This window comes from Cornus florida, unplaced genomic scaffold (genome assembly GCF_030987335.1).
Source record: "Cornus florida cultivar Cherokee Brave unplaced genomic scaffold, ASM3098733v1 CherokeeBrave_3.0.0_Hap2_Chr07, whole genome shotgun sequence".
NCBI lineage: Eukaryota > Viridiplantae > Streptophyta > Magnoliopsida > Cornales > Cornaceae > Cornus > Cornus florida.
The window spans coordinates 22,254,335-22,267,995 of NW_026775577.1; the positions used below are offsets into that span (position 1 = coordinate 22,254,335).

General features: G+C 30.7%; 1 protein-coding gene across 1 annotated transcript; it reads right to left on the reverse strand.

Annotated features, from left to right (window-relative positions):
• Positions 1 to 2,895: 2,895 nt before the first annotated feature.
• On the reverse strand, positions 2,896 to 3,803 carry LOC132267575 (uncharacterized). Its single transcript, XM_059768716.1, has one exon. It carries the CDS (start codon positions 3,672 to 3,674, stop codon positions 3,183 to 3,185), a length of 492 nt encoding a protein of 163 aa, XP_059624699.1. The 5' UTR covers positions 3,675 to 3,803; the 3' UTR covers positions 2,896 to 3,182.
• Positions 3,804 to 13,661: the final 9,858 nt, after the last annotated feature.

The window sequence follows — 13,661 nt, forward strand, 5'->3', positions numbered from 1 at the left end:
TTATGGAAAACGATAACAATCTCTATTGATTTTTATTACAAACTGATGAGTTAGTCTTTAAATTATACACTTCTAAAAGGGATAGACTCCATGTTATTGATTATTGTGTAAAAATTCTTATTGAGCACTGTTTACTGGAGTCGCTAAAAAGACGATTCTAATATTGTATTATCATTCGTATCTTATAGATGAGCACTGTTATTGTAATCGGCTCCAATTCAAGTCGTTGTTATTAGTGTCGGAATCAGTTATATATTGACTATCAACGGGAGAATCGACGTCCTCCTCTGTACAAACAATTACTGAAGTGGAAACCTTTTCGACACCCGACAAGTCAGGTATCTATCGTGGGTCCCTCGACTACGGGAGACACTCTAGAGTCGGGTGTCGTCAATTTTATTAATGGACTCCATTAATTGACCACTGCGCGCAACATGGGATTCCCTTAGATGGGCAATGCAGCTGTAAATTTGGGAAAAACAAAATGCATAGTCGTGTAGGGTTTTGGACCACACCAACTTCTCCAACAAGAACTCACCCATGAACCAATAATTGGTAGCATTTCTTTTTGCTAAACAACTCATAAATTTATAATTAATTGGTTCAACTTAAATAGAGACATGTAACCAATTTTTATTGAAAAATGAAACCCCCAAAGTTAATTGGTGCAAAAAGCTAAAGATTTTGATCAACAACTGAAGATGCCTAAATAGTATTTTTGGACTTTGTTTGGAAAAATATAGTAATATTGACAAGAAAAAGGAGAAAACTGTTAGAGTATCATTCCACTAATCCCAAGATGTAGGCTATAGGGTTAGCATTAGCTGTAAGCTGGCTAATATCTTAAGAATTATTCAGATTAATTGATTTTGGAAGAAGACATGAAATAGCCTAGTGAATGGGGACAGCATTAGCTGTATGTAAGAGGATGGCTAAGTCAGTCCTCAGGACCCATTTGGATTTGGATTGAGAGAGTTGGAAGGCATTAGGTAATAATCCCAAGATGGGGATTAAATTAGTGGGGCAATGGTAGTTGTAACAAGACTAATCTGTTCTTTCTTAGTCGGTGTTTGATAATATCAATAATTGTAACATTGTCGTTAATTTTTTGACATGTTGAGATTAAGGAAGTCGGAAGGAAAATAAATAAAAGTAAAGAAAATGAATTTTCTTTATCCAAGTAAAGAGGTCATTTAGCAAACAATAAGCTTGAACAACCGGCTCAGCTCATTAAGGATTGAGAATAGTCTTTTGTTAGAGTTTGTTTGAATTTACAATCCTGACCTTGAGTTTAAGCACAAAATTGACTAAAAAAGAAACAAGTTGAGATTGAATGCAATAGGGATTGTTTGAATCGAGAATGATCTAATACCAATATTTGAAGTTAACCTCGAACTTCAGATCAAGTTTTATCAGAGACCTCAAACTCAAACGGGCTAAACTCAAAAATAAATAAAATGAATTTGATTCGTTAGAATTGAAAATGAGTTAATCTTTTCATGACATCTCGAATTCTTCTCAAAGTAAAGAGCTCTTTTAACAAACAATGAGCTTGAACAATTAGATAGCTCAACTCATTAATTATTGAAAACACTCTTTTGTTAGTAATTGTTTGCTTATATTTACAATTTTAAGCTTGAGATTAAGTACAAAATTGACTAAACGAGTCAAACAAGTTGTTATCGAATGCAATAAGGAATCTCTAAATCAATAATGATGACCATAAGCTCTAACTTCAAATAGAGTTTGATTAGTGACATCAAATTCGGACAGATGTTAATGCATAAATATTCACCTACATCAGTTCTTTGAAATTTAATATTTTCCTTTATATATTATTTGAAATTGAAATAAAATAATTTTGAAATATATCTTTTCAATATTAGTCTGGGACACAAGAAGTTGTTTGAAATCCATTCCACGTCAAACAAATTCCAGGATACCCAATGGCCCCAGATTGAATTCCGACACTAACCTCATGCATCATCATATCCTAACAGCTGTATCAACCAATCATCCAAAACTACGCTTCACCAACCTTACTATCTCAATGGTCCCCAAATAAAACACACACACATATATATAATTATATATATTCAATCTCATAATTCCATCATTATAATCATGTTATATTCACGACCAATGTTCTTGTGCATTAACAAAGCATACTACCATCACACAAATATAACACATGTTTGCCTACATACCATGTACATACGTACGTATATACATACATATATATATATGTATATATAATACACCAATTACATGCTTATTATACCTTTGTTAAGTACTTAATCTATTAACCACTACTTTCCGCTGCATAGAATTTGTGCTCGAAATTAGGCACCAATTCTATTCAACCAAAATTACGGTAAACTGCAGAACAAACTCTCAAAATTATGCATAAAACCTAGTAAAATGCCCTTTTTTCAGATACCTCTACCAAAGTGAGGTTGGATCATTTTAAATTCATGAATCAATTTACAATGTAAATGATCTATCCTGTTCCGAAAATTTTGTATTTATAACTTGAAATGTTTATAATACCCTTCTTTATTAATTTCATGAATCAATCTGTAATGTAAATAAATTATTCATATTTTGTATCTTACATGTTTATCAGATTTGGTGTCTATACATGCACACATATATATAAACACATATAATGCTCATTCTGATTTGGGTTTATCTATCTTCTTAGTTGGCATTCTTTAATTTAATTATCTTTTTCCTCATCTTATTTTAATATTCCTCACGTCCCAGTCCAATGAATGGAATGAAGCAGTCCATCTTTCTGAACTAAGCAACGTGCAAAATGAACTAACTTCATCAGATTTAAGTCTTAATTAATTTAATTTTTAACAAATCTGAAAGGGAAAAAAGAATATAATATATTTTAAAACTTTTGTATCTTATTAAAATATATCACAAAGCATCAAAGGGTAAAATTGGTAAGTTGACCCCTTAGATGGTTGACCCAAAATTTTGAACGCCCATTGCCAATCAGTAACCGGTAATCAGTAATTACTGTACTAATCACCCACTAAGAAACTAAGAAAAACAGCTCTAAAAAAAAACAATTGAATAAAAAAAGAAAAGAGAGTAGCCTCAACTCATTACAATATTTACACAAATGCCCCACTTCCAACATTCTTTTTCACTCTCTCGCCCCTACGGCCCTACTCTTGTATCGCACTCAACTTGGCCGTAAAGTTTCGTCTTCTCCCACCGCCTTTTCTCAACCCACCGTCCCCAACGCCGCCGCCGTCGGCCACCCTGCGCGACGGCTTGGCACCCTTCTCACCCCCGGACAACAACGCCGACGAAATATATTTCCGGCGACACCCGCATTTATCGCGGCCGCTCTTCATCAATGCGGAGCTGGCCTTGACGGCCAGCGCCGCCATTTCCTCCGACCGGAGCGGCTCCTTCAAGCGGCTCAACGGCAGGGCGAAATAGAGCTGACCCGGTTGGAGCTCCTCGTCGTCGCTTATCGCCGACACGACGTCGTCGAAGTCCATCTCGTCGGAATCGCAGATGAACGACGATGGGTTCTTCTGCAAAACGTACGAGACCTTCACTGGGTACGAGTATTCTTGTAATCGACCGTCTTGTAGGATCAGCTTCGCTGTGGCCACAGATGTGGATTCACAAGAGCTGCAAATACCCATCGCCGTTCCGATTGATTGACAGAGTTTGTATCGCCGAATCGGATCGGAGAATGGTACAGTTTGAACCGGCGAATCGGATCGGAAAATAATGTCGTCGTTGTCGTCTTCGGCGACCGGATAATATGTTGTATTGTGTGTGGAGATATGAAAGAGGGGGAGAGAATGGGGTATTTATAGAGGAGAGAGGTCGCTTTCTTCTCACTATAAAAAAAATAAATAAAAAATAATAATAAAATAAACTTTTTTGTGTGAATTATTTTTATTTTTAAATAATGTTTCTTTTCAACTGTATATGATACGAACTGATTACTTTTTTTAAAAAAAAAATTAGTGTAATTTATTAAGTAACTTTTATATAGTTGAGAACTTTAAAAGATAAAGTTAATGGTGAATCTTGACACCCAAAAATAAACTACATAACACTCTATTTCTTAAATCTAAATAGTGGAGTGTAAATATATTTTGTTTCCTTCTTTGAAAGTGTTGATATCATCGTCCCAATACTTTTTATTAATTAATTCATATAATAGTAAAAAAAAAAATAAAAAAAACCTTCCTTAAACTCACAAATTGAATTACTTACTATAATGGTAAAAGTTTTTTTTATTTTTTTTATTTTCTTGTTTGGCAAGAAATTCACAAACCCAAAATTTCTTTTCCTGTTTTTTTTTTCCTAGTCAAGACTAAAATAATAATAATTAGAACATGAAATTGTGTGGAGGTTAATCTATTCAAATTGAAATTGAAATTGAAATTGAAATTTTTTCACTTTTTCTCCTAACAGAAAAAGACAGAATCAGTAATAGTTAATTCTAATTTTACTTTTAAAAAGTATTTAAAATTCAATAAACAATTGAAAGAAATATTATAGGTAGAATTGAATTAATTACAAACCACTCTAATTTATAATTACTCTCTAAATCTATATCCCTTTTTTTCTAAATAAATTTATTCGCTTGCAAATAATTTGAACATAGACATACTATGTTTGAAATTTTGAATAAATGACGCATTATAATTTTTTTTCAAAAGTAAAGTATAGAAAGTACTATTTTTGATAAAATTATACTTACTCCATTTTTTTTTTGTTTTTTTATATATATTTTTTTCAAAAGTAAAGTATAGAAAGTACTATTTTTGGTAAAATTATAGTTACTCGATTTGTTTTTTTGTTTTGTTGGAACAGTAAAAATGTAGATGGAAAATAATTATTGATATTGGCGGGTGATGTGGGTAAAGTTTTGGCATCGTGAATTGTACCAGATTGCCACGTCAGATTGGGGGAATTAAAACTAGGGTTTTGTTGTGATCAGAGAGAGCAGGTGTTGCCAACCTGTAAACTACTGGTTGAAAGAAAAAAAAAAAAAAAAAAAAAAAAAAAAAACCTGTAAACTCGTGGATGACAGGTTGTAATTCGCGGGTACAGTGTGTCCCTTCAACACTGACCCACGTTTCACGATGAATTTACGGAGACAGGGACTCTACTCGGGCTTGGGAACTGTGATTAATCACTTCTCCATGACGTCATCATCACTCCCCCCAAAAGTTAATAGACTTGTGATGAAATGGGAAACCTTTGTGTGTATGCGCTCAGATCATTCTTTCTTGTGCGTACATATAGCTGGATTATTTACTGTAACAGCGCTGTACAATAATGTTAGGGAGTTTGACAGTTAAATAAATTTAAAAGATAGAATAAAATAGGATGTTTGATAATTAATCTGAATATTGTGAAGGATGGGTGCTTCTAACGGACATAATGTTCGTTATGGGCCAGCGCTCTCAACTCTTTATATTTCTTTCGAATTTGTCCAACTATTGAAATTCAAATCATTTTTCGATAGAGGGCAATTTTAATGGCCCACCACTGAGATGATGTTAGTTGTGGGGGCCACGCCCTTCACTCCTTGTGCTCCTTTCGAATCTTTCTAATTACGTATTTGCTCAACTATCGAAATTTAAATCATATTTCAATAAAGGAAGATTTTAGTGACTCCACTACTTATGTAATATCAGTTGTTGGACTCACGCCCTTCCACTCACCGTCATTTTTGAGTCAGACCAACTATGAATTTATCAAATTATCAAAATTGAAATATTATTTAGTACACAACGATTTTAATAATTCACTATTTCACACATGTGAATGATCATATGAGTCTCTTAGTTACAATGATGAAATCATTTTTTTTTTAATTACTTTGTTTTATTGATTTATTTACCTTATAACAATTCATACACCCACTTAATCTCATGAATATCTACACTTTTGTCCTTTTATAAAATCTCTAAACTTTTGATCTTTTATAAAATATCTACTAATAATGGTTGGTGGGACTCAAAATTGAATTGGTGAGAAAATTTTATAAAATTTACTTCAAAAGGGGCCCAAAGGTGATAGGGATTCACGTGAAGGGAGGTCAAAATGACGTGGTTATTAGTGCGATACACCTAACAGCCATTTTTTTTTTCTTGAACAGTGCATTTTTCTTTTATGGCAAACTCTATCCAAAGGTTAATAGTGATGTTGTCACAATCCTTATTGTGATGTTGGATGATTTTATATTGTAAATTTGTACCGTATATATAATTATATATATACGTAATCGTGAATATTTGGTTTACAATTTTTTATTTATTTAAACAAAGTGTTAATAAGTGATGTGGCCACAATCGTGATTGTGATATTCGAAGATTTTATATGGTGGTGTAATTATGGTGATGTCTAAATATGTTTTTTTTTTTAGTAATTACTTATTTTTACTCTTTAATTATATCTGATTATTATCGGATGAAGTTTTTTATTTACCGACAAACAAAAGATCATCTTCCTCGTAGGGTGAATGGAAAAATTTATCTACACTAAATATGATAAGAGTTAAATATAATTGAAAAAAAAATGTGAACAAAAAATTTATCCACACCAAACATACACCATTACAATTGGATATAGTTACTATATATATTTTTATAATTTACTTATTTACACCAAATCCATGTCTAAGTGTTACCATCATGAGACAAAAGTAGCAAATAGAAAATACGAAATTACTACTTAATGGGAAGATTTTAACTGATTTAGTTTTTTATTTATCCGTAAATAAAAGATCATCTTTCTCATGGGGTGAATATAAAATTTATCCCCGCCAAGTATGGTAACAGTTGAATATGATTGAACAAAATATCATGTTTCTCATTATGAGTAAAAAATTTATCCACAGCCAAACATAGTAACAGTTAGATATATATAGTTGCTATATATTTTTTATAATTAACTTTTCTTATCCCTAATCCATGTCTAAGTGTTACCTTGATTGAGAATTTGAGACAAAAGTAGAAAATAGAAGAGACTAAATTACTGAATAGGAAGATTTTATATGTTGGTGTAATTATGGTGACGGTTAAATATGTTTTTTTACTAATTACGGTTTTTACACTTTAATCATATCTAGCTATTATCGTATTCGAATGAAAATTTTTATTTACCGATAAACAAAAAATCATCTTCCTCATAGGGTGAACGAAAAATTTATCAAAATGGGGCATGGTAACAATCGGATATAATTGAACAAAAGATTTGTTGGATATAATTGAAAAAAAGATCATGTTTTTCGGCGGCAATAAAAAATTTATTCACATCAAACATGATAATAATCGATATAGTTACTATCTTTCTTCTCTATCCCAACTTCAAAAATTTTGATTCATAATTTTTGTATATCAAAGTTAGTGAAATAGACATTTAATATGGAATATAAATAGTATATATAATTATATAAAAAAAATATGACTAAAAATGACTCAAAAATAAAAAATAATAGTGAGTCAAAATTTTTAAAATGAACAATTAATATGAGACAGATGTAATATATATTTTTTATAATTAACTTTTCTTATCCGTAATTACCATGATTGAGACAAAAGTAGCAAATAGACAAAAGAGCAAATTACTGAATAGGAAGGGCACATAATTTTTGTCAAGAGTGAACTATATTGCTAAAAATACCTACTCCTATTTTTAAGATGAATACGCGACATTTATGTGTGTGTGAGTCCAAGTGGTAACAACTCTAATAACTATACCATGACGCACATATATAAAAAATATTTTGTACGCATATATATATATATGTGTGTGTGTGTGTACACACACATATAATGGTTGCACTATCAATAAGAGAGATAAGAGGAGTGATAAATGGTATTGTTGCAATTACTAAGAAATCGAAGGGTATACAATATTGTTTTTCCCCAAAAGGGAAAGAGAAAAAGTGTATGACGGAGTAGAGTATGAAGCAAGGGAGATGGACACGTGGCACTCAAACAGAGCCCCCACAGTGCTTCTATGCAAGACATGTAGAGTGCCACGTGGAAGAATAGCAGCCATTGATAATTGGGGTAAAGCAAAACCCAACAACCAGACCATTGCTTACGCAATACTAATAAGGGTTTGTTTGGGTTCTGATACAATATATATAATATTATTTAAATGATTAAAGGCATTTTTGTGATAAAAATGGAGATGATTTGGAGTTTTGTCACCTTTATCACGACAGACAATAATGTCATGTTTGTTAGTGGGAAAAGAATAAAGTGATGGTGGTAGGAAGGAAAGGGAAGGAAGGAGAGAGGGAAGCTGGGGAAGGTGTGCTCTATGTTTTGTTTGGATATAGACAGAATTGTTGAGGGAAGGTGAAAAGGGAAAGAGACTTCCCTTGAACCCTCCAAAAATTCAGTTTGAAAATATGATGATAAATTAGACTAATCCCTTTTTCAGATTTTATCTTTTATTTAAAAAATTAATTTAATTGATCTCGACCTAATTTTAAAATAATATTTTTCAACAACGATAGTTGCTAACATCATCAATTTGTTATTTCGGTTGCTAATTTTGTTGTAAAGACAATATAGTTCTCTAAAAGTCGTAAAAAAATTCATTCAAAATTGAATAAAAAAATAAAATTGCATTATCCATTACATAAGAAGGTGTAATTTTTCCAAACAAAAGGGAAGTTTAGTGTAGTTTATTTAAAATTTCATGGTCAATTGGATTAAGACAACATGAGAAAAATAATGTTTTTTTTTTTTTTTTTTTTTTTCATGTTTCCGAGAAATCAAAACTAGAAAATTATAAAAAAAAAAAAAGGTACCGTGTTTGATTCAATTTTTTAAAAATTCGATTATAAAAATATTAGAACAATAACAAACTAAGCAAGCCCTACTATTTCTACGTACATCTCGTAAAATACATCTTTCGCTATCCCTCATTTCATTCTTTTCTTATTTTGCATCATTTTCTCATTTCATTCTTCTCTTATTCTAAAATTTTATGATATTAAATATTTTTGAAAAAATACAAAATGATGCAAAGAATTAGCCTAATAAATGATATCTTATATAAGTTCATCAAAATTTTACCTCTCACCCCCTCTTTGGGGGAGTAGGGCTTGTATCGCTAGGCCACTTGGTCTTTAATTTTATATATTAATATTATATATGCCAAAATTAAACATATTTATGTATGAATTATAAAATACTTTTAATTTACGAAGAACGGTATTCTAGTTGTACTTTCACATCCTTTTAAAGTGAGAGTTCAAGTTCTCGTAAAAATAAAATGAGTGTGTGAGTTTCTTTTCAAGGTCAATATATATATATAGTAATAAAATACTTTTTATATATACATGTTCTTAGTTTAGTTTTTTATTTTTATATTACAAAAATATAAAAGAATAATATATTATAATTTTTTAATATATTTTTAAAATTTAATTTTCTAACCCCTAAATATAAGTTTCTGGGTTGGTCCTGGCCCCTTCTTTATTGGCTATATGTTCCTAGCCAGCAAAAGGAAGAAGCTTCCCAAAAAGAGAAGAAATAGTAGAGTTCATTATAAAATGCACTAACACACATACATAAAAGTTAAAAGAACTATATAATTAATCAAGAGAGTACTCATGAGGATGGCTTTATATTGCATGCATGATTGAATGAGAATTAAAGAGATATTGACCCCTTTTGTTCCTCGCAACCCTCCATGAAGCTTCATCTGCATATCCTTGTAATGCAACCACAAGATCTAGAACAACTCGTGGAAATATATAATATTGAATTATTATTGTCTTTTAATATATAGATCTAATAGATCACTATACTTTTTCATTAATTTTTTGCTATTGCTTTTTAAACTAAAATTTTTAAACAAAGTACAGTTCATTCAAAAGTTTCTTTTTAGTTTTTTTTTTTTTCTTCTTTTTCTTGACTCTACTCCTAGTGCTAGATGTTGATGCAGTAACTTCAAAACGAAGAAAGAGTAATGCAGAATTTTGTGGACCTTGCTTTTTAGAATTACTTTGTTATTTTTATTTTTATTTTTTAAAGTTGTTATTTACTTTCCCCTAAAAGAGTTTGCTATTGGAATCTTAACACAACACCTCCACGATACAATAAGCACTCAAATTTTGAAGCTTGTAATACTGAGAATATTAAATATTATGGAGTTAGAGGTATCTAGAAGATTGTAGGAATTTATACATTAGAAGATTCTTAAAAGTAATAAAGAGCAAAATATTTGTAGTGCTTATAAATATCTAAAGATATTTTAGAAAAGAATTTTAGAAACTAAATGTCATCTGTTGTTTATAATCTATTATTACCGTTCAATAAAGAGGAGAACTTTTTATATTCGTAGTGCTTGAATAGTGTAAACTCAAGTAAAAGGTGGTTCGTGCACCTTTTCATCAACCCAATTTATGATTTATAGATTTTAGATGAACTTACCTCAACCCAAACTATGAGATTCACCATTCTCAATTTATAGATTTCCAACCAAAATTGAACTAACTTATCAACATGGCATGCGTAAGATGATCACAACATCTACGAATCACAGTATATAATACGACAAATTTGACATTCAAAATAAAATAAAAATTATCATGCGCAATGTCACTCTACCATAAATTTTCTATTTGTGAAAGAAATTATTGAGAGGAGAATTACATCCCACTACTTAGATAATAGCGTGTTGCTCACACATTAGATTCCAAACCGTGGGTCCGGTCTTGCATAATCGGCTCAAAATTTTAAAAAATATTGTTGTAATCCATTTGTAATATACCTTTTCATATTCTTATTTGAGAATTCTTATATATTCCAATTCTTAAATATTATTTTATATTATTTTTATTTGAGACATTCTATATATTATTTTGATTTTCAAACAATAATTTTAATCTTGAGTTTTAATTAACATTGAGAAAAAAAAAAAAAAAAAAAAATTATTATTGAAGTTGAAAATTTGTTTTATTATTTACTTTCGTTAGATTTGTATTACAATTATGAAAATACTCTACAAAACTACTCACTTCCATTTTGGAACAAACATGTGAGTAGTTATTTTAAACTGGAATGTGAATGGGGTGGTGCTCCTGCCCTCAAACCGCCCCAATCCATTCCTACACAAAACTGCCCAATTATCAAAAACCTTCAATAATCCATTAGTAGAAAACTTACATTTGTTTTTGTTTTTGTTTTTTTTTTTTTTTAAAAAAAAAAAAAAAGAAAAAAAAAAGGTAAAATAGCAAACATGAATAGTTTAATATTTGTGCATCTATTTCTTCTAATAAAACTCTCTGCTTGTGTCCAAGGTCTGCGTGCAGGCCCAGTAAAAGAAGTCAACATTATTTATAAAAATGAATTAAACAATATATATAGCAATATTCATTTCCATTTCCATAATAGTACTATATATTCATATTTGCAGATGCACGTGGACATGTAAATGTTTGAGCTGTCACCAATTCAACAGTACTTATCTTCAGCTTAATTCTTTTTTCCATTGACCAATTCAATGGATGAAACTATATATATATATATATATATTACTAATACTGAGCCATCACAGTTTCTATGAATCATGACTTTGTTTGCATCACAATGACCGTGAAGGATCTTAACCACCGCACTCCTTGGAGATTTCATTTGTCGAATTGATTGAATCTTCATTAGAACTGCACTGACATGGGTAAACGATACACTCACCAACAGGCAAAAATACATTGCATAGTTGTACTTGTAGGAACTTGACCCCTTATGACTTATTATAAGACACAACCATATTGTAGCGCTCGATACGCGACATATTAATCGGTTTATAATATAATTTTTTTAAGGGTCCGATATCATTATACATCTCCATGAATCGGTTAGTTCTGTCGATTTATATGTATATTCGTCCGAATCCATTACACCAGTACTTATATCGCAACTGCAAACTATGAATAAAAAAAAAATAATAAATAAATAAATTTGGGATGACACTCATCAAGGTAGGAGAGAGAAGATTTAAATAATTTAAAAACATACACCAAGACCTGTAAATAATTTAAAAAAGTTAAATAAAATCTATGATATGACTGGTAATTAATCGAAAAGAAAGGATAAAGAATTCTTATGAAAATATGGTGAGAATGATGACCACGATGATGACTTGGACACCTAAATGATTATCTAATTAGTCTTAACTCTAAATAGGGTTCATGTTAATTATCTCAATGCCTACTAGTAATATATATATATATATATAAATATATATATATGGTTGATTGATATACAATTTGATAAATGAAATTAACTCATCATTGTCACGAATTATCTCGGTGTTTTTTTAATGGTTAATGAAGATTCCCGGCTCCATAGCACCCATGGGAACATCAGAATTATATATGAAATTAACTCATCATTGTCAGGAATTTTTGTTTGTATGTGTCGAAAATAATTGACAATTACAAAGTATTTTGATTGTGCTGACCACCAAAGCTAGAGGACCATAAAGAAGACATATTTGAGTCAGTCAAGCAGTGAAGATATTAAAAGATTAAATCCCTTGCGTAGAAGAAGTAGTCTCCAAAATTATATCTTATCAACTTATCCAGTTCGTCAAATCCTTACTTTTGTAGTGATATATATAACTTGATTTAACATAAACATAATATGGTTTATAAAATAAATTGAACATATGTAAGGAAGAAGCTTCCCAAAGGGATGCGCTTGTGGCTAGTCCATGAGTTTTCCTATGTGGTTTGAGGAGCCCGTGTTCGATCCTTACCCAATATATATATATATATAATTATAAAATGCGCCAAGAAGCCCTTCTCCATACAAATTAACATGATTCCTGTGTTTTGTATGATATTGGCCAGTACTTTTGTACCCCGCAACCTGGTAATATCTAGGAGATCCAAAAAGGCTTGTGGAAAGAATATTGAGAAGAATTATTGTCTTTTAAGATAGATATATATATATATATATATATATATATATATAAGAGCCTATACTTAATTATTGTTATTATTAATATTTTCATTGTCAGTTCTATATATTCATGCAAAAGTTTCTTTTTAATTTCTTAATGTTTCTTGCTTCTATTCCTAGTGCAAGAAGATGTAGATACATTAAACTTCAAAACCAAGCATTCGTAACGCAATTTTTATGACTTTGCGTGTAGAGTCACTTTCTTTTAAAGTCCAATTTTTTACACACGAAAGAGTTCATTATCGGAATCTTTACATGTGCATGTACCTCCGACGTATGACATATCCAGACGATTCATTGGTTAAGGAATTTCAAGGTAGGAGTCATAAGTTCAAACGTCCCAAATTCTACTCCACCGGAGTTTAAATGATACCGTGGTTGAAAGGTTCCTCATTTCTCAAAAAAATAATACTACATAATAATAATAATAATTTTCTTTCTTTCTATATAACTCTTTTTTTTTGGTCTTACAAATCCAATATACCAGTCTAGAATCCATCTCCAGAATAGTATTCATATTTGCACATGCACGTGTACATGTATTTGTTTGAGCTGTCATCAATAGAACACTGATCTATTATTTCTGCAACTTTAATCTTCAACCTAATTCTTTTTTTGCATTGACTAATTCAATAGATGAAACTATATATTTATTGGCACACCACACACACA